The sequence below is a fragment of the Fragaria vesca genome, linkage group LG7 (genome assembly GCF_000184155.1).
Source record: "Fragaria vesca subsp. vesca linkage group LG7, FraVesHawaii_1.0, whole genome shotgun sequence".
NCBI classification, from domain to species: Eukaryota; Viridiplantae; Streptophyta; class Magnoliopsida; order Rosales; family Rosaceae; genus Fragaria; species Fragaria vesca.
This window is the reverse complement of record NC_020497.1, coordinates 1-18,817: the sequence shown is the minus strand read 5'-3', so window position 1 is coordinate 18,817 and position 18,817 is coordinate 1. Positions and strand designations below refer to the sequence as shown.

General features: G+C 37.5%; 2 protein-coding genes and 1 pseudogene across 2 annotated transcripts in view; 2 read left to right on the top strand and 1 right to left on the bottom strand.

Moving 5' to 3' along the window:
- Positions 1-7,519, top strand: part of LOC101310447 — a 9,028-nt gene extending 1,509 nt beyond the window's left edge. Inside the window, exons 6-15 of the mRNA XM_004306371.1 lie at positions 96-133; positions 248-345; positions 545-600; positions 5,190-5,388; positions 5,740-5,747; positions 6,342-6,398; positions 6,609-6,674; positions 6,768-6,842; positions 7,024-7,130; positions 7,205-7,519. Coding sequence (XP_004306419.1) covers positions 96-133; positions 248-345; positions 545-600; positions 5,190-5,388; positions 5,740-5,747; positions 6,342-6,398; positions 6,609-6,674; positions 6,768-6,842; positions 7,024-7,083 — 657 coding nt within the window. The 3' untranslated portion in view covers positions 7,084-7,130; positions 7,205-7,519. The remainder of the gene's footprint in view (positions 1-95; positions 134-247; positions 346-544; positions 601-5,189; positions 5,389-5,739; positions 5,748-6,341; positions 6,399-6,608; positions 6,675-6,767; positions 6,843-7,023; positions 7,131-7,204) is intronic.
- Positions 7,520-8,677: 1,158 nt separating this feature from the next.
- On the bottom strand, positions 8,678-15,679 carry LOC101294408 (annotated as a pseudogene; the record flags this gene model as incomplete).
- Positions 15,680-16,099: 420 nt separating this feature from the next.
- On the top strand, positions 16,100-18,524 carry LOC101294116. Its single transcript, XM_004308123.1, has 6 exons — positions 16,100-16,179; positions 16,230-16,572; positions 16,665-16,823; positions 16,941-17,072; positions 17,185-17,295; positions 18,300-18,524. Exons 1-6 carry the CDS (start codon positions 16,100-16,102, stop codon positions 18,522-18,524), a joined length of 1,050 nt encoding a protein of 349 aa, XP_004308171.1.
- Positions 18,525-18,817: the final 293 nt, after the last annotated feature.

Below are 18,817 nucleotides of genomic sequence, written 5' to 3'. Positions count from 1 at the left end.
CCCCCACCACACACACCCACCCACCCACCCACCCACTAACTAGTTGCACCGTGATACCTATGATCTTTATTTTTTTCCTTTCATGAATGTTGCAGACAGATATGGTGTACGAATTACTGCGCACATCAACAGAGTATGACTTACTTCAACTTCTTTTGTTTAGTTTCACACATTTGGATGTACATTGTTGTAATTTTACTTTATCATAAATTTTAGGGTGTTTATTCTCTCTTTTCATGGTATCCAGTGCACCATTGACATCTACTCCTGTTTGGGCGCGAGACTTCAGCTCCTCTGAGGAGTTAATTACTGAATTTTGTAGGGAATGCAGGATTGTACGTAAAGGTAGTCTTTCTATTACTAATTCTGCTACGACAGGTTGATGTCTAATTTTGAAGCTAGTCTTTAGATAGTCATGGTAACTTTTTTGATCTGTGAGACCAATCAAGCGGTTCCTCTTTTTGCAATGACAATTTTTCCCTGCATTTGTGCTATCTTTTGATCAATAATCTCTGTTCTGATTTCTGCAACATTTGCTTCCCAGGATTGGCTGGCGATTTGAAGAAAGCAATGAAAGATGGAAAGCCAATAATAATAGAGGTATGTTTTTGCTTTGCAGAATGTATCTTAATGCTCCACATTCATTATGTTCTCTTCTATCAGAGATCCTTTCCTCATCTTAAAAAAAAAAAAAAAAAAATCTCATCTCCTCTTTTCCCTTTCTTTTTCTCTTTTTCTTATGAAAAACACAGGAACTTCTAATAACTTAATATTTGTTGGGTGTGATATTATTTTCATTTCAGTCAGACTGCTCTACAGATTCTTTGCAAGTATAAAAAAAAATCTTATAAATTGCATTAACTTTATCTAGTGCAACGTTGTTCTGCATTTGAAACTCTGAGATGCTGGATGGTCTATGATAGGAAAGTTTCTGTAAGAAATACTCTTATCATTATTTCTGTGTACATTTTTTTCAAAGCCTTCAAGATGATTAGTAGGCTTTTGTGATATGATATTTTGGCTTTATAAGAATTCAAAAAGAAGTGGTGAGGGAGTTATGCACTTTCTTGGCTTTTTGAGACAAATAAGATCGGTAGATATCTGATGAAAGGAGACCGAGACCGGAGACTTGTGCAATCTTGTGCAAATCCTAATAGCCTTTTTCCAGCAGGCTTTCCCTGAAGCCAAGATTCCCTAATGTCAAGGTTTTGGAATGGCCTGTGGTGGGCGAGAGGGCCAACACTTGTTATGTTCTTCAACAGAGGAGACCTTGCTGCTGCTCTCCTCATTGATGTGTTATGTGCAAGACACAGGCAGCGTGTTGATCATTTTGTACATGAATTTGTGAAGTTTCTTTCTTTTTATGGCGGAAGTTGTCTAGGGAGCATAGGTTAATTAGGGAAGTTCAACCAGGAGGATTGATCTGTTGAGTGAAAAGCCAGTTGCTTTTGGCAAATCTGCTGTGATTTAGGTGGTCTGGATGGAAAGTATTAGCTATATTGCCGCAGGGAAGGAAGCGCTTTGAGAGGTTTTAGGTTCTGGGAGTCTCTATAGGCCTCTGTTTCTAGAGATTAGAGCTTACACCCTTTCCTCTATTGTTTTAGATTGCATAGCAGTTGTAGGTTTTGAGTGCTGCTTTGATATGGTGGAAGTTGAGCCTTTTGTATCTTCCTCTATCTAATATCTCTAGTCTGCTTCTGCTTCTTTGGTTTTTTTTTTTTTTTTTTTTTTTTTTTTTTCCATGGGCACCTTTTGGTCCACTGGATTCTGGTTGTTCAAGGAACAGTGGGGATATATGAATACAAGGAGATGAAAGTCAAGGGAAGAGGGAAACAACTACTAGCATCACACCATTAGGGTTCTAGGCCTTAAACCTAGAGTTAGGTTGCATCACACAAACCCAGAGAGATATAAAAACTTTTATTCACTCAAGTAAACATTATAACGCTTCTATCCTTTTCATTCTAGGGAGCCTAAGATAGTTCTAGAACAGCTAGAATAATACCTAATAAAATCCTAATAAACTCCAAATAATTATAACCTTCCTATTCTGCATCAAGAATGAATCCTGAAGAAATCTAGTAGCAAGTCCTAATAATAACAGCCGTTTATATAACCGCGAAAGATCCCAGCGTGGCCCTTCATTGTTTACAGGATGGCAAATTAGGCCTTTGGGCTTGAAATGCTTCTTACGAGACTGTAGATAAACATAGAGGTTCTCCACTTGCACTCTTCATCAGGAATAAGAGTAGAGGACCTCCGAAGATAACATTGGTGGTAGAACTGGAGGAACTTTGAAAGCAAAGCTCTAGCGTGTCCCCAATCTATCATTGCAGATCGGAACTATGTTGTGTTGGGCAGCTTTAAATATGGTGGAACACATCTGGAGAGAAATAGTAGATTGTTGAAAATATGAGGGAGAAAGAGGATGAGGTGCAGTGATGTAGTACACAGGATGTACTCTTAGTGACTAAGTCATGTGTAGATGGTGATTGTACCTTTACCCAGTTTATCCTCCAATAAATTTTCTTATGTTTGAGAATTTGTGCAATTATTGGTACATTGAATGTACATTTATTGGCTGGAGAGACCGTTCGAAGAAGAAGAATTTAGAAGAGCAGTGTTTGAGTGTGATATAGATAAATCTCCAGGTCCAGATGGGTTTTCTCTTTCGGCTCTACAACGATATTGGGAAGTTATCAAGAAAGAGGTATTCGACGTTCTGGCAGAAATTCATACAACTGGAGTTGTGAACAAGGTGACAAATGAGACCTACATCTGCCTTATACCAAAGAAAGCAAACTCACTCAAAGTGGGGGATTACAGACCTATCAGTTTGATAACAAGCTTGTACAAGATTATTGCAAAGGTGTTAGCTTGGAGATTGAGAGAGGTTCTAAGTGACACGATTTCCTGTGTTCAGGATGCATTCATAAAAGGAAGACAAATGTTAGATGCAGTTTTGGTGGCTAATGAGGTAGTTTATGAGACAAGGAAGAAGAAGAAAGAGGGGCTGGTCTTTAAAATTGATTTTGAGGAAGCATATGATCATGTAGAGTGGAATCTTTTGAACTATGTTATGGAAAGCAAAGGTTTTGGAGAAAGATGGAGGAATTGGATAGGGGGTTGCCTAAGGTTGGCAAATTTTTCAATTTTGATAAATGGGAGACCCAGGGGAAAATTCGGCGCTTCCCGGGGTTTAAGGCAAGGTGATCCTTTATCACCTTTTCTTTTTACTCTAATGGTGGATGTCTTGAACAGATTAATGGAGAGGGCAAGAGAGTTCAATCTGATTGAAGGACTGGTAGTTGGGAGGGAAGAGGTTGAAATTACTCATTTGCAATTTGCGGATGATACAATTTTCTTTTTGAAGGATGATGACCAGTCTTGGAACAACCAAAACATCGACCTAGAAAGCTTCTGTTTGATTTCAAGGTTGAAAATCAATAGATCTAAATGTTCTCTGGTTGGGGTAAACACAGAGGTTGAGAGATTAGAAAGGCTGGCTAGTGAGCAAGGCTGTGAGGTCGGATCATAGCCTATGAAATACCTTGGACTTCCTTTAGGTGGCAACCCAAAACAAGCCTCGTTTTGGAACCCAGTAGTAGAGAAAGTTGAGAAGAGATTGGAGGGTTGGAAAAAAGCTTTTCTATCAAGAGGTGGTAGGCTGACATTGATTCAAGCAGTTCTAAGCTGCCTTCCGACATTATTTTTCTCTGTTCCAGATTCCAGTGGGAGTTGCTAAGAGGATAGAATCTCTTTTGAAAAATTTCTTTTGTGATGGAGTTGGAGAGGGCAAGCAAGAAAGACCATCTGCTTCGCTGTTCAGACTTTCGAGATATACCAATTCTTTGGTGGGAAGATTAGTTGTTCACTCTAGTTTTCCGATGAGTTGGGATTTTGAATTCAGAAGAAATTTAAATGATCAGGAGATTGAGGAGTTTGCCTAGTTGATGGCTAAGCTAAAAAATGTTTGTTTAGTGGAATCCAAACAAGATGAAAGGAGATGGAAGCTCGAGTCTACTGGGAAATTCTCTTGCAAATCTTTTCATAGATTCTTAATTAGTAGTGGACTAGACCCGATCTTTGCGCCTGCAAAGTTTATTTGGAACTCCAAGGCTCCTACTAAGGTAAAAATATTGGGTTGGCTTGTGGCACATGGGAGGATGAATACTTGTGATGTTCTTTGAAGGAGAAGACCAGGCTGTTGTTTTTCACCTCATTGGTGCATTTTGTGCAAAGCTCAAGGGAAAGTGTTGATCATGTCTTTATTCATTGTGAAGTTGTTAACTTTTTATGGAAGAAATTATATAGGGAGACAAAAGTGGTCTGGACAGCTCCATCAGAGAGGAAGGATTTTTTCAAAGAAAATCTTTCAGCTTTTGGAAAAGGGAATAAAGCCAGAGTTCTTTGGGGTTGTGGGGTGTTAGCAGTAGTCTGGGTGGTCTGGATGGAAAGAAATAGAAGAATATTTGAATCCTGTAGTGGGGTGGAGAGGGAAGACCTGTGGCAGAGAGTCAAGTTCTGGGCATCTTTATGGACTTGTACTTCTAAGGAATTTAAGGATTATAGTCTTTCTTCCATTATTCTTTATTGGGAAGCAGCTGTAGTATAATCTGTTTGTTTAGTCGTAGTTCTTAAAGTTGAGCTGCTCTGCCTTTAGCTGTTGCTGTGCTCTCTTTCCTACTCCTTGTCCGCCTCGTTGTTCTTTGTTCTTTGTTTTTTGTCTTAATAAAAACCTGTTTCTTTTCAAAAAAAAAAAATGTACATTTATTGGTGGATGTTTAGTGGTTCTAGCTGTTAAAATGACCCTCTTGCATTCTTGAGAGGCGTTCAGATTTTGTAATCAGTTTGATTAACATTCCTGAGAATTTTAGACTGTTTTACTAAAGAATACTTCTCCATATTTCATTGTGTACCTCTTTAAGAGACCTAATATTTTAAGTGGTTCTTCTGCATTATGCAGTTGTATAACTTCTTGATAGGGTCACACTCCAGCTAGTCTGACCTATCTAGGTTGGGGAGCGCTCTTTTTTTTTTTCCCAGTTCAGGTCTTGTTTTAATATTATACCTCTTTGATGGATTCTGTTGATTTTTCTTTTGTAGGTTGTGAGGATTTTCTTTTTCTTTTCTGGGTTGGTCTTTGTTTGTATCATATTCGAGTCTTATTAATCTATTTCTAATGGCAGGGAATATATTTGGATCCAAGCATTTATCTAATGGATGATGAAAATAAGACACTAGCCGATGTGCAAGAGAAAACTCTTGACACAAACCATCTTGCAGCGAATGATTCAAAAACACAGATGGGAATTAATTCTCTACTATATACCGACCATGTCAACTCTGAAGAAGGGACACTAAGTAACGAAGTCAACAATGTCTCAGGTTACCTGGAAGCTATTAACCTTGCTGCAAGTTTGTCTGATAAAACCGTGAACCACTGCTCTAAATATTGCTCACAATGTTTATGTTCTGTTCAATAACTATTATCTTCCTTTTTTCAAAACATATTCTTATAAATATAGTGCAGATTTCACTTCTAAAACTGCCATTTATGGTGTTATGGGTTGAACTATAAACTTTCATAAAACTACATTTATATGGACAACAACCATAAAGCCCTACCCACACACAAACTTCGACAAGAATCACACTTATGCATTAAAATGTTGAAGTGAAAAAAAATAGTGGAGCATTTAAGGTTTCACTTTTCTAACTACTTTTGTGGTGCTACAGGTGAAAAGGTTAGTGGTGAAGAGACGGACAAAAGTTCTCTTGTCAATAAAGAGAAGTCCGGTCCGGAACCAATAATTATACCTATAGTTCTGAAAATGGCTGAATTTGATCATAAGGTGGTCGACTTTGCATTTCTCTTCCAAATGTATTCTATGCGAATTTCTCTTTCTCAGTCTCCTTGGTCTGTGACTTTGTGTGTGTGTGTGTTCTTTGGTTTAAAATCTTTAACCCTTGGTTTCTTTAGGTTCATTTTCACAAGTAACTTGGAATGTGTTCCATTAATAGGTTTTGGACACTATTTTTGGGCATGTTTTAGCACATAATAGACAAAGGTAGGTAAAACTGGAAGTACAAAATTGTTGCCCGGCTCTCTCTTTGAATCATAGGCCTCTAATTCCTGAATCGGAATCATTAAAACAAACTTGTTTAGTACCGTATATGGGAAAAGAACATCGATTCTTAGATATGTTTTCTTTGAATTGAAATTTTTCTGGGTGGTTTTGATGCAACTTCAAGATCATTTTACTTAGTTTTATTGTTGTTATGTTCAATTATTCCCTCTTGGTCTGAATCATCTGTTTTCCTAAAACTTCTCTTTTCAGGCTTTGCTAGAGGAGGAGATCTCAACACGTACATTCAGTGATAAGTGTCTAGTCCAGGTATTAAGTATTTGTGCTCCCTGTTTTTGTGGTAGATATTAGTTTAGGATGGATAGACCAGTCTAAAGTAAATACACTGATTAAGCGTAAGTGTTTGGGAGTGTTCATTAAAAGGTAGCTTTTAATTACTTGCTTTCTTCCGGCATCTATGATAGCGTATGAGTTGTAATGTTGTATCATAATCTCTTTTTCTTTCTTTTTCATTCCCAGGATAAAGATAAACTAATAAGCAACTTAAAGACCATCCAGGACTATCTTTGCTCATTCAATTCTCAGGTATGTCTTCATGTCATTTCAATTCATTACATCTGTGATTGGTCTAATGGTTTACACTTTACAGTTATTTATTTTGTCATTTATATCTAACAGGGATTGACGGTAGTCAATATATCAGCAACAACATTCCCACAAACATTGGATTGGCTGCACGGATATCTTCTTGAGGTACGTATATCAGGCATTGATTTTTGTGGGCCAACTAATTGGTCTCAAATGATATTGTTGGTTTATCCTTGGACAAAAATATCCAAAATAAGTTACAGTGTGGGTAGAGCATGAGCTGGCTACAATCATAGTTCCTTGTTTGCCCTTTTATGTCTTTCCCTGACAATGAATTTTTGTCCAGTGTATCGAGCATGGTATTTCATCTGTGTCGAACGAACATAGTAGGCCTGCGGAAAAGTAGATTGCATTTAGGATTTAGCTCAAGGCAGATATTGAAGGAGATTAGAGGTATATTATGCTAATCACCAATTTTTTATTTTATTTGGTTAGCTACTGATTCCTTGCTGGGATTGAAAATATAGATGAATAACCCGACTCCCTTGCCAAGATGAGCATTGATCATGCCCCTAGTCTTATCACTCAAATCTTTTTAGGGTGACTAAAACTAGGTTCTATTTCCATGGCATTCTCTTCCAAAAGATGATCCTATCGCATTCTGAGTATTGTAATGTCAAATGACCCAGTTCAAAATTCAGCTCTTCAATGTGGGATAACCAAACTAGGAACGAGGGCTTCTGTAAACTTGCTGGCATGTAAACTTTGTTATTAAATTGTTGTATTTGTAGTGTATGTATAAGGTTTTCAAGAGTAATGTGTTTGAACTTTGAACGGAGACCATTCAATGTGTCTGAAGACTAATGTGCTTTACAAAATTTGGATTTTCAACTTATAAAATTGGAACAGAAGTTGATAAAAAAATTATAGTAGGGTGGCAAACAGAAGCATTTTGAGTTGGGGAAGAAACCAAAATTACAAAGAAAAACCTTAGACAAGAAGAACTCAAAAACTTGACCAAAAAAAAAAGCAGAACTCAAAAAAGTGTAAAAGAAAAGCTTGACTGCTGCAGGAGGAAGAGAATTGAACTAGACTTAAGCCTTGAGAAGGACAACCATGACTAGTATGAGCAATAGCATCTGTTAGAAAGTTTGCTTCTGACATGTTTACAAGTAGATATTTGTAGTTGCGAAGCCGAGGAGTTTGATGTCTCCAACCAAGAACAAGATTTCCCAAGCAATATGGCAAGCTTCGTTAATACTTAATACTATGAATGAGCAACTCCCCCTCTAAATCATGAAAACCATGAATGAAGGTTGCATGAAGACCCGCTCCAACTGCTAAAGCCTCAGTAGACTTTAGAAGCTGCAAGGATTGGCAGCACTATAACAGATATGAAAAGGAGAAGCACATTAATTTCTGAAATTGACATTATTTCTTGAATTCCAAATACAGTATGATAGGCAGTTTTTAAGGCTACAGCTTAAGTGTCCGTTTGAAAATAAGCAATATGATCTAACCAATCAATAAAGCCTAAATTACAATGCAGCATAAAAGAGTCGGGAAAAGTCTGTGGCCAAAGAAGAATAAATGATCTAGAGTTTCAGTCAGAATTACAGAGAGCACAAGATTGATTTACATCAGAATTAGTAAAGACATGGTCCCTAGTAGTTCGAATATTTTTTTTTCTTTTTCTTTCCTGATTAACTGCCAAGCAAAAACTTCAATTTTAGGTGGGGATATTGGTAGATCAATTGCTCGCGTGTGTTTATAGTCTTATGCATGAGCATTGAGCTAGAATAGATTGATTGCAAATTCGGGCTGATAGGGACCAGTTTTGGTAACCAATTAGGATATTATTACTGTTGTACGTGTACTACAGTTTGTTATAAAAATTTTAGGTATTGTTTATAACTGATTGTGGTGTAAGCCTCGCTACCTGATCATAGCTAAACCGGCCAAAGAAAAATAGTTCATGCCATTAACAACCAAAGTAAGTATCAATCCATCTTTTCAAATATATTTAGTACATGTTTGATAACAGTATCTGCAACACTTTCCGGAGCTAACTTCGTGATCAAGTCTTCCCTTGCTATTCTTCCTTTGGCCTTGGCTTCGTTGACATTATCCATTACATGCCTCATCAACACCCGAAACTTAGTAACAGAAGGCTCTGCCCAGAGATCTCCTTTGAAAGGCCCTTCCATTACTTCACTCATCCTATCCACTATCAAGGGATAGCTATTCTCCTCTGTCAAATACTCTGTTGGTCCCGACCAATTTGTGGCAATCACTGGCAATGACATTGAGATAGCTTCGACCAGAGGCCTTCCCCATCCTTCCCCTCTTGACGGAAGAACAAATGCATCAGCTGCCTTGTATATTCAAGTTAGATCAGACTGGGCAATATGAGCGTCGATCACATAAACTGGAGGCCAACCAGTCACTGGTTTTTCTATTCCAGATTTCTGCACTAACTCCACTATCTTATTGCTGAAATCTTTCTCCGAGTGATACGGATTTGTTAAAAGATATAAAGTAACCCGGTCTACTACAGTGTATTCTTCCAAATATGCTTTCAGCAAAACATCCCATCCTTTCCTATATGGAAAGCGCTGGACTACGCCGAAGTACCGTACGCCACTGTGGTCCCGAGACGCGTGGCAGTTTTCTCACCGCAGAGATGATTTTCGAGGGGCAGCGATGTGATTTCCCGGTTCACGGCCGTTCCGGTCAACAACGACGTCGTCTGGTTAAAAGCTACGGGCTTTTGTGGTATCCGACTCTAGGGTTGTCAGCCACGTCTCCGCCAGTGAGAGGGCGAATTGGCGGCAATTGAAGAAGGGGTTTGAAATCGATTAATTGAAGAAGGGGTTGAAGCTGGAGCAGAGCGTTGTCCACGATTTCGACATTGAAAGAGGCGTTTTTGGTCACAAGTTGAAATCGATGAATTGATGAATGGGTTGAAGCTGGAAATTGCAAGACAGAGCGAATCGGCCGCGAAGCCGAGCGCAGATGCTGCTCCGTCCACCTCTCTCGCTCGACCAATACGACGCCGTAATGCTCTTCCCTTCCTTTTCTTCATTAAAATGATTCACTGTAGTTTTAGTTATTTCTACCACTGGACAGGGTGACACTCCCGATTCCATGGTGTTTGCTTCTCAAAATTTCGATATGTTAGTATGTGATCAATTCGTCCATGAAGTTAATTATATAAATATATATATATATATATAATTATTTATTTCTGTATATGCAGGGATTTTGAAAATATCTATTGCAGAGAAATCTAAGTAGGCAAGGCTGGATGGACTTCTCTATGCTGTTTTTGGTTTGGGTGATTCTGGTGACCAGAAGTTTAATGTAATTACTTCAATTTGTTTTGTGTTTAAGTTTTTTTTATTTATTATTATTTTACTTTTATTTCATCTGTGACATGATTGTTGTGATTAGATGTGATTCTGAAATTTACAAATATGCAATGTATGTTTTTCGGCTACAATTTGTTGCGAAGAAGCTAGACAGAAGGCTTTTGGATCTCGGGGCAACACCTATCGTGGAAAGAGGTTTAGGAGATGATCAGCACCCGTCTGGGTATTACTCTACTGTTAGAAAAGTTATTAGGGGAATCTTGGTTATATTTTAGGTTTGGGAGTGTGTGATTTATGTATTTTTATGTGGATAGATATGAAGCTGCCCTGGATCCTTGGATGGCATCTTTGTGGAAAATGTTGGATACAATCGATTCCAGTTATTTCCCGAGTGGCCTGACTTTTTGATTCCGTATGACTGTATGAGGAGTTGATGGCTCAACCGAAAGTTCAGATTGTGTATCATGACATTGACAAGGTGGATTCACAACTTTCAACTGGTTCATGTAGTTTTTTCTGTTAAGTTCCATTCTTTGTATAACTGATGTGGTTACTTTGTAGAACATAGGCAAGATGAATAATTATAAGCATGTTTCTAGACTACTAAGTCTTTTACTTCCATTGATAGGTCGATGTCAACAAAAGTCACAGACTCTAGTTCCATTTTTCGAGTTGACCCTTCTAACCAGAATTAGTCCCCTTTTGGACGTGGAGTTGATGTCTTGAGTGGATATGTCATTAATTGGTATTAAGTACGTCCTTCCTCATAGTTTTTATGAAGTATTTAATTAATTCATGTTTGTGGTTTTCTCATACTTGAATCACATTGAGTTGCAGATTGAAAGGGCTCGCAAAATGTCTGCTGTGAAGTCTGCTGTGAAGTATTCTCTTGACAAGAATAAACCTGACTGCATTCTTAAATTGGTGATGTCAATACTCTATATTGTAGTATTTAGAAAGTTCAATTTTGTGTAACTGCATAAGCACATGTAATTCGAACTGCATGTTTTTCATCACATGCATTCCTCCACTCATTTGAACTTGCTCATGTAGGTCAAAAATCAACCGTTGGCTAAATCAAGTTGTAAAGATAAGGAGGCGCATCAGTTCGAATTTAAATTTGGTTCATCTGTAAGTAGTTCAATACTCTTAAAATTTTACTTGTAATTTAACTGACGTGAATCGTTCTTTTTCTTATCAAGTGAAGTTTTAATTTTATGCATATCAGGCTATTAAATATGAAGTCAGTGACGTCCTTGAAATTCTCCCCAGTCAAAATCCTGCTGCAGTAGACGCTTTCACTTCGTTGTAATTTGGACCCTGAATTGTTCATCACTGTGAGTAGTTTTCTTGTTAATAGCGTATAAGGCATACATATCATTGTGTAGTTTATCATAGAGTTTAGTAAAAAGGAGGTACTGATAAAGGATTGGATTAAATGAGTACTAAAAGGGAGGTACTGATAAAGGATTGGATTAAATGAGTAATATCATAGAGGATATATATTTACAAATGCTTTTAGACATCTGTTTACAAGAGAAAGATGATTCTGAATAGTTGGACGAATTTGTTATTATAGTTCTCATGATTTCGTTGATACCGCCTAGGAGAAGTGTAACATTTTATCCACAAATATTAATGAGTGCTGTAATTAATTACCAATACACCTTTGTTGATTTTAGGTCCATAATTCTGAGATGGAAACTCAGCTTCTTGATACTCATGTCCCCATCAAATTAAGAATTTTTGTTGAGTTGACAAAGGATGTTGCATCCAGCTTCTCCTAGGCGCTATTTCTTTGAGGCAAGATTCAGTATGTAACTTTAGAATTTTACTAGCAAGTTTCTTGGAACACCATGGCCACCTTATGTCACACCTCCGTACTGTTTCGTGGTTAGTCGTACGTGTTCGTCATCCAATTATGTGTTAACTGTCACTGATTTATATTTTGACTGTTTAGGCAGTGTAAGAAACTGAAGGAAAATATAAACTTTTAATTTTGTTAACATGGAAATGGTGACATAAATTTTGGCTGAACATCTTACATTGAGAAGTTATGGAATAAAAGTTTCATTAACAATCTAGCTTCACCCTTTTGATACCTCTGCTGATTAACTATAGCAGGAAATGCATGAAATCACAAAAACTAGATGTGAAGCTACTTTACATTTGTGGGAGACAGTTGTTCAAGGCGAATTGGAAGATCCTGCTCTATGCTCACAGTATCTTGGTTCTGGCAAGGAAAGAAGGCCAAATTTAGTTCTCTTGGCTTACGGTTTTTGCTGTCATGTATTTTGGTAGAAAGAAGTACACGGATTGTTGAAGAATATGAAGGTGTACGTAGTGGTGGACGAGATTTAGGATGAATTAAAGTTCTTGTCAGCTTTTGGGATTCTTTGTGTTTCTTGAATTCATCTTGATTAGAAGGTCCGCTGCAGTCTATGGCATCTTGTTTTTGAAGGCTAGGTGAGCACATAGATGACCTAGCATAGTACTTTGATGAATTATTGATATTCAATTCTTGCTTAAGTAGTTGTGTCTTAACATGATGCAAAATCATTTAACCATCATTCTGTAAAACTCTGGTGGAATTTCACAAAGAGCTTGATATTTGGTATTTTACTATCATTCTTTCTCATATCAAGGGTCCTTAAAAACAAAAATTTCCCAAAAGTGGAGAGATTAACAGTCCAAAAGTTGGACTAACTACAGCACATGATTCTGCAATAAATAACGAGTATTGCTCCTCAGATGCCCTTTGTATTAATAAAATGTGGTTCTTTATTTTGGGTATCACAGAAATGCACGTTTCTTAGACTCCAACAGAAACTAGCATACATCCAATACAAACATTTCATAGCTAGACATCTTGGTTTTAGAATCAATATTACCAAGCTAAATGGTGGCCCAATATTGGCGCTAGACTGTTGTTCATTAGAAGAAAACCTACTGCATATATTGAGATACGATCACCGTTACATTAGAATTCGGCATTTCAAATAATGGCTTCTCAATTATGATTGAAAAACAAAATGAGATCAAAATAGACCCAATTGTTATTCATAACGTATCTGGTAATCAGATTGTGAATAATGATAGAAAAGAAAGCAAAAATTTACAAGAAAACTATATTCACTTGAACTTCAAGTAATTTCCACCCTTTAGTTATTCAATTCTATAGCACATGACAATGAGGGAAAGAGTAATATACTTGCCCAAGAAAGAAAACATACTGCCATGTCAAATTATCCACATTTACACTTCGTTGTAACAAAACTAATTGTGGAGTAATCACGACTACATCCAATTATATTGAAAATGCCCAGAAGACCTGAAAATAGTTTTACTTCAGCATTAGAAAAACACAAGTTGCAGGAATGCAGGTGCACCATTATGCTTAGGAAGTTGGGGCGGGGACATGTGCCAGTGAAATGAAAATCTTATGAAAATTATAAGAGGATTAAAAACCGAGAACAAAATGGATTCCAATCACAAATACCTAGTGCAACATAATGCTACTCTAAGAATGATATGAGCATCAAACACAAACACGCTAACACCTCAAATTAATCTACTATACATGTGAACGCATTTCGTTTGAATGTTGCAACGACATCAGCAGAGGCCCTCCAGAGGGATTTTACTAAATGGCAAGTCATCAAAATTGGCCCTCAATGGACAACAGGTATGAAACTACAAACAGATTGGAAATGGCATATTAGACCATTACTTACAACTTGCTGTATGTCTCATACAATTCGATATATGGATATATCATATCACTTCTTCTTGCTGTTTATACTAACTCAAGGTAATTGACACACTCAATACTTATACTAACTCAAGGTAAATGGCAGACACAGTAGTTATAATAACTCAAGGTAGATGGCACACAAAGTACTTTACATACACTTTTAATAGTAAGATTACACTTGAGATCTCCTCTTTACAACCTCCACAAGGATCAAAATCACCAAGTAGGGCTATACACTAACACGGATCAAAACTCATTTGGTGGAGTAATCTTAATACTCAAACAAATAAGCACAGTTAAAAGCCAAGTACATGTTCTCATATTCTCTTCTGTGCGGTATGTTGCATGACCGAGAGAAGGGAACAAAAAGGAGTTTCTCCATCTACGTTCAACCAGAGTAGATTACAATAACATAAGCTAATTGCTAATGGCTAACTGTCCAATGCCTACTAAAACAGGTTAATAATATTGTGCAAATAGTCATTTCCCCTTTTTTGTAATGTAAGTTAGTACAAGCAGAATGCAATAGTTTTGAGATACACGAATTCCAGTTAAATGCTAATGCACTTAGCAAATAAATATATAGCGGTGAGTAATGAAAACATAAGCAAACACAGCAAAGTTCATAGTGAAAACAGGGCATACGGATTCATATCTTTCTTATTTCTCAATCAAATTATGCAAATAATGTATTGATTCTATACTACTCAAAATGCCCGTAAAATCTGTGTAATGAAATTATGAATCAAGGACAAATATAACTTCACTTATAACAGAAATTTCGACCAAAGTATTAAGGATGTGTAATCCAACTAGCAACAAAGTACATGCAGCCAAGCTATCTTAGGGTTGAAATTCGTATCAATAGAAAGAAAGGATTCAAGGAACTAGTTGCAATGAACAATTTAATGGAAAGCTAACAGCTCAATGATCAACCGAGATAAAGAGGAAGAGAATGAAAACATGATAAATCATAGTCACTGAATCATAAGATTTTGACGGTTTTACTCACCTCACACACCTTGCTCCCAAGATATTGCCAGAGCTCTCCCTCTCGTCGCTTTCAAACTTGCCCTCGTTCTCTTTCAGACTTGCGCACGACGAATTGATTGGACTCTAATCTCGCAGCACTGAGCTTCGTCTCTAATCTCTCTGGGTTTCGGATTCCAGATCTAAACCATATCTTCGAATCCTTTCCAAATGATTCGACTGTGCTTTCTCAGCAACGAGCTTCATACATAATCTCTCTGCGTTTTGGATTCCGGATCCAAACTACAACTTCGAATCCTTCGAAACAGTGGATTTGTGGCAAAATCTCTTCTGCCCTCTAATCTTGCAGTAAAATACAATTAGTTACCGTGAGGTCATGAAATTACAAGAGTACCCTTCCGTTACAGAATCTGTCAGACGTACGCGTACTGTTGGAGTAGTCCAGCTTTTGCCTTCCTATATTCCCACTTAAAAATGCTTAAAAACACAAATTTTGAGTTCCGTGTTTTCTTTCCCGTGACCAATTTCCCTATAGAAGCAAGATTTAATGGCTCATGCTCAACTGGATTAAAGAACTTCACATCAATAGGCTGCACAATTTTGACCATCTTAGATGGATCAACCCCACTTTCTATGAATGTAGATACATGAAACTCAGTAGGAACCCACACGTAATCCATTTTGTTACAGCGCTTCGCGTGTTCAGGACTCACCCTATCAGTTTCAAACATGGTCCGACCAATCACAGATTTGAAGTTTCCATAAGCAGCTGGAGGACAAGGCAAAGTTTCAAACAATGGGGGGTTCCATGCACTAGGCTCACTATGACATATGACTATCGTCTCTTTCATATCACATTTTGTGCAGTAAAGCTCAGTTGCCAAAAATTAGGTTTTAGGGAAGATGAAGTTTTTTTCTTTCTAATAATTGATGGATGTTTTTGTGAAATATAAAATAATAAGGATGTGTATTAAGAGATTAAAAATTTGTATTTAAAATTTCTCTAAATGTTTCTTAAACATAAAATTAAATCATATCAGATTTGATTAACATAACCTAGGCTCAGAAGACCCAAGATCAATGGTCATTAACCCATAATTTTTTTTATTAACATTTTATATTTATAAACTATACCTACTTTGAGCGTAAGTTAAGTTACTAAAGTTTTTTTTTTTTTAACATAAAAACCATGTGCATTATACACGCACAACTGTAAGCACACGTAATAAATCTGTAGTTTCGATAAAACCAACCAACCAACCTCGAAAGTCCAACGAAACATGGTAGCGCAGTGAATATGAGGAAGAATGGCGGAATCCAACTCTAACAAGAAGAAGAATGGCGGTCTCGGCTTTCAGATCCTCCAGCAGAAGAAGCGATCCCACCGGTGCCTCAACTTCATCGTCAGCTAAACGGAGCACCGACATAGACTCTAAGCCAAACCCTAAACCAATCCGAAGATCCAGAAGCGTCAGCGCTTTCTCAAAGACCGCCACTCTCTTCTGGTCCTCCTCAGATTGACAAGAGAGACAACCCTCTCTTCTGGTCCTCCTCAGATTCACCAACCGCGCTTCACCCCAAAACCCCGCTACTACTCAAACCCGACAAAGATTCGCCCCCGGCAACCTCGTCCACTGCTGCTGATTCTAGAAGAGGCCGGTCGGTGTCTCGGAACGCCGATGTTTTGGTCGGTCGGAGCCAGTCCAGAGTCGACACTGGCCGTCGCAACCGCTCCGTTTCCCGGTGTCCGGAGCCCAGGGGGCGTTCCGTCATTTCCAAGGTTTAGTATTTCCCTTTTCAGTTCAGCTCATTTCGACTTTGGAGTTGTTCAGTAGAGATGAGTTATGAGTTTATTACTGTGTTTATGAATAGAGTGAAGATGAACAAGACTGCACATCTGCATTGAATAAAGCAGAGCAAGGCAAAAAGGGTGATTTGGTTAGAACTAGCTCGGATGAGTTGGATCAGTTGAAAGGCCTGAAGAAATGGTCCAGTCAGCATTCGCCTTTCCAGCCTTCACATGCCAACTTTGTAAGATGATTCATTAACCAATTCTGTGATTTTGTGTTTGTGATAATGACTCCTAGTGTTGATATGTATAGAGTTGGTTGTTTATTTTGCCTTTTGTTGTTTGGGTTTCTCTTTTAGTCCAGCTTGCAATCTTCGAATTGGGAAGATGGGGTTTCCACCGCAAGTTCCTTATCTGGAGCTGAAGAGAAAAGTTTTAAAGCGGCTTGTGAACAGATGAATATAGATCATGGACCTTCTGGTGATAATTTGGTTTGTATTACTTGGAGTTTCCAGCTTGCTTATATGGGTTTGTTTAATTTACATCTGGAAATTGGTTAATAGAACTAGCTTTTGAAATACTATATGGCTTTTAATTTTACAGTCGGTTCAAGCTATTCATTTGGAAGATGAAACCACGAGTAGTAATATATATGAAACAGTCCGATCTGAAGTGAGACGTGCTATATCTGAGATTCAAAATGACCTTGAAAGTGTAAGTACTTATGGATTTTCATTATCAATTGAACAGCAATATATGAAACAGATTGTTTTGAAGTGAGATGTGCTATGTGCCAGTGTATTTTGAATTAATTACTAGAATCCAAAAAATATTCTAGGTGGTGATGCAATTATTATGTACTTGAGCCTTTTCTCTTTGATATGATTGAGAGGGAGCTTAAGTGTATTACCTTAATTAGAAGATAAGTATCAATTTCTTTTTGGGGCACTGTGGAAGTATCAAACTTTGTGGTAATTTATTTCAAGAACTATATTCTTTGACCAGTTATACCAAACCTCTGCCTTCTGATTTTCATTGGAATTCCTCCAAATATGAAACTGCAATATGAGTTTCTAGTATATGATTTCAGTTGTATGGATACATAGCACAGTAATACAGATGGCAAGGTACGAAAAATTGGGATTATAAATGGATTAAAAGCTATTAAAATGAACTACTTTTATGAATTGGGTATCACAATACAAACCTAGTGTCTCACCTTAAGTCGGCAAATTTTGCTTCGGAATTTGAACCCTAATCATGTTATAAAGTTGTGGTCCTAAAGTTGTTAAAGAGACCTATGTATCTGTAATCTCTTGGACATAAGGATCACCACAAGGTTTTGGGCAGTTTGGTTGAGGATGCCTAGGGCATTTTGTTTTTAGGGATCAGGCAACACATACGGACCTACCACACAAATGACCACTGAACCAGTAGTTTTTTTTTTTTCCTTTTATTTCTATTGGCTAGTAATTTGCAGATCTGTTTTTGTCAAGTTTAGATACAAGCAGAACTGTCTACATGCTCTTAAGTGCCATAGTTTTCGTTTTCTTCTAAAAATACTGCTCTTGTGCTTACTCCCTTGCTATTGTTTTGATTAATGAGGGCAATGCCAAGAGGCTGGCATTTTATTTTTATTTTTTATTATAGTATCTATTTGCAAAGTGCTTTCATCGTTATTATTTTGATTATATTCTATTTGCTTCTTACAAACTCAGGCTATGCGAAGGGGCAGTACTCTGACACTAGCAACTTCTGACATTTCTGATATCCCTCCCGACTTAGTAAACCCAAGTGCAGTTGAATTGGTTTTGGGCATCAGAAGAGAATATGCCAAAAAACTTGAGCAGGTAGAAATTTCCATTTCTGTGACCATGCTTCATATGATGTTGTTCAATGTTTTTTCATGCGGAGTAGTTGGATGTGGCTTAATTGACATTTGAAAATATTATTGCTTGAAAGTTACTAGATAGAATTAGAGAAGATGAAAATGCAGTGATCTGATTAAGCCAGACATGGGAATATCTCTCATCAGGGACACATGTGCCTGTTGTTGTGGCACTGTAAATTCAGATCCTCTTTTCAATTTTGGTGGAATACATAATTGAGCGGCGGCACTTCTACAATTCATTGTTCAAGTGTAATGTGTAATCTGCAACTTACTTTACGTTCTAAATCTTGAGATCCCATAGTGCAAGGGTATGGGTTGGAATTTTGAAGTAGTTGTTTAATGCAA

Coding starts and splice junctions, on each gene's coding strand:
- LOC101294116 (XM_004308123.1), top strand. CDS start 16,100: ATGGCGGAATCCAACTCTAACAAGAAGAAGAATGGCGGTCTCGGCTTT. Junction 16,180..16,229: donor CAGAAGAAGCGATCCCACCG/GTGCCTCAACTT, acceptor ATAGACTCTAAG/CCAAACCCTAAACCAATCCG. Junction 17,073..17,184: donor GACCTTCTGGTGATAATTTG/GTTTGTATTACT, acceptor TTAATTTTACAG/TCGGTTCAAGCTATTCATTT.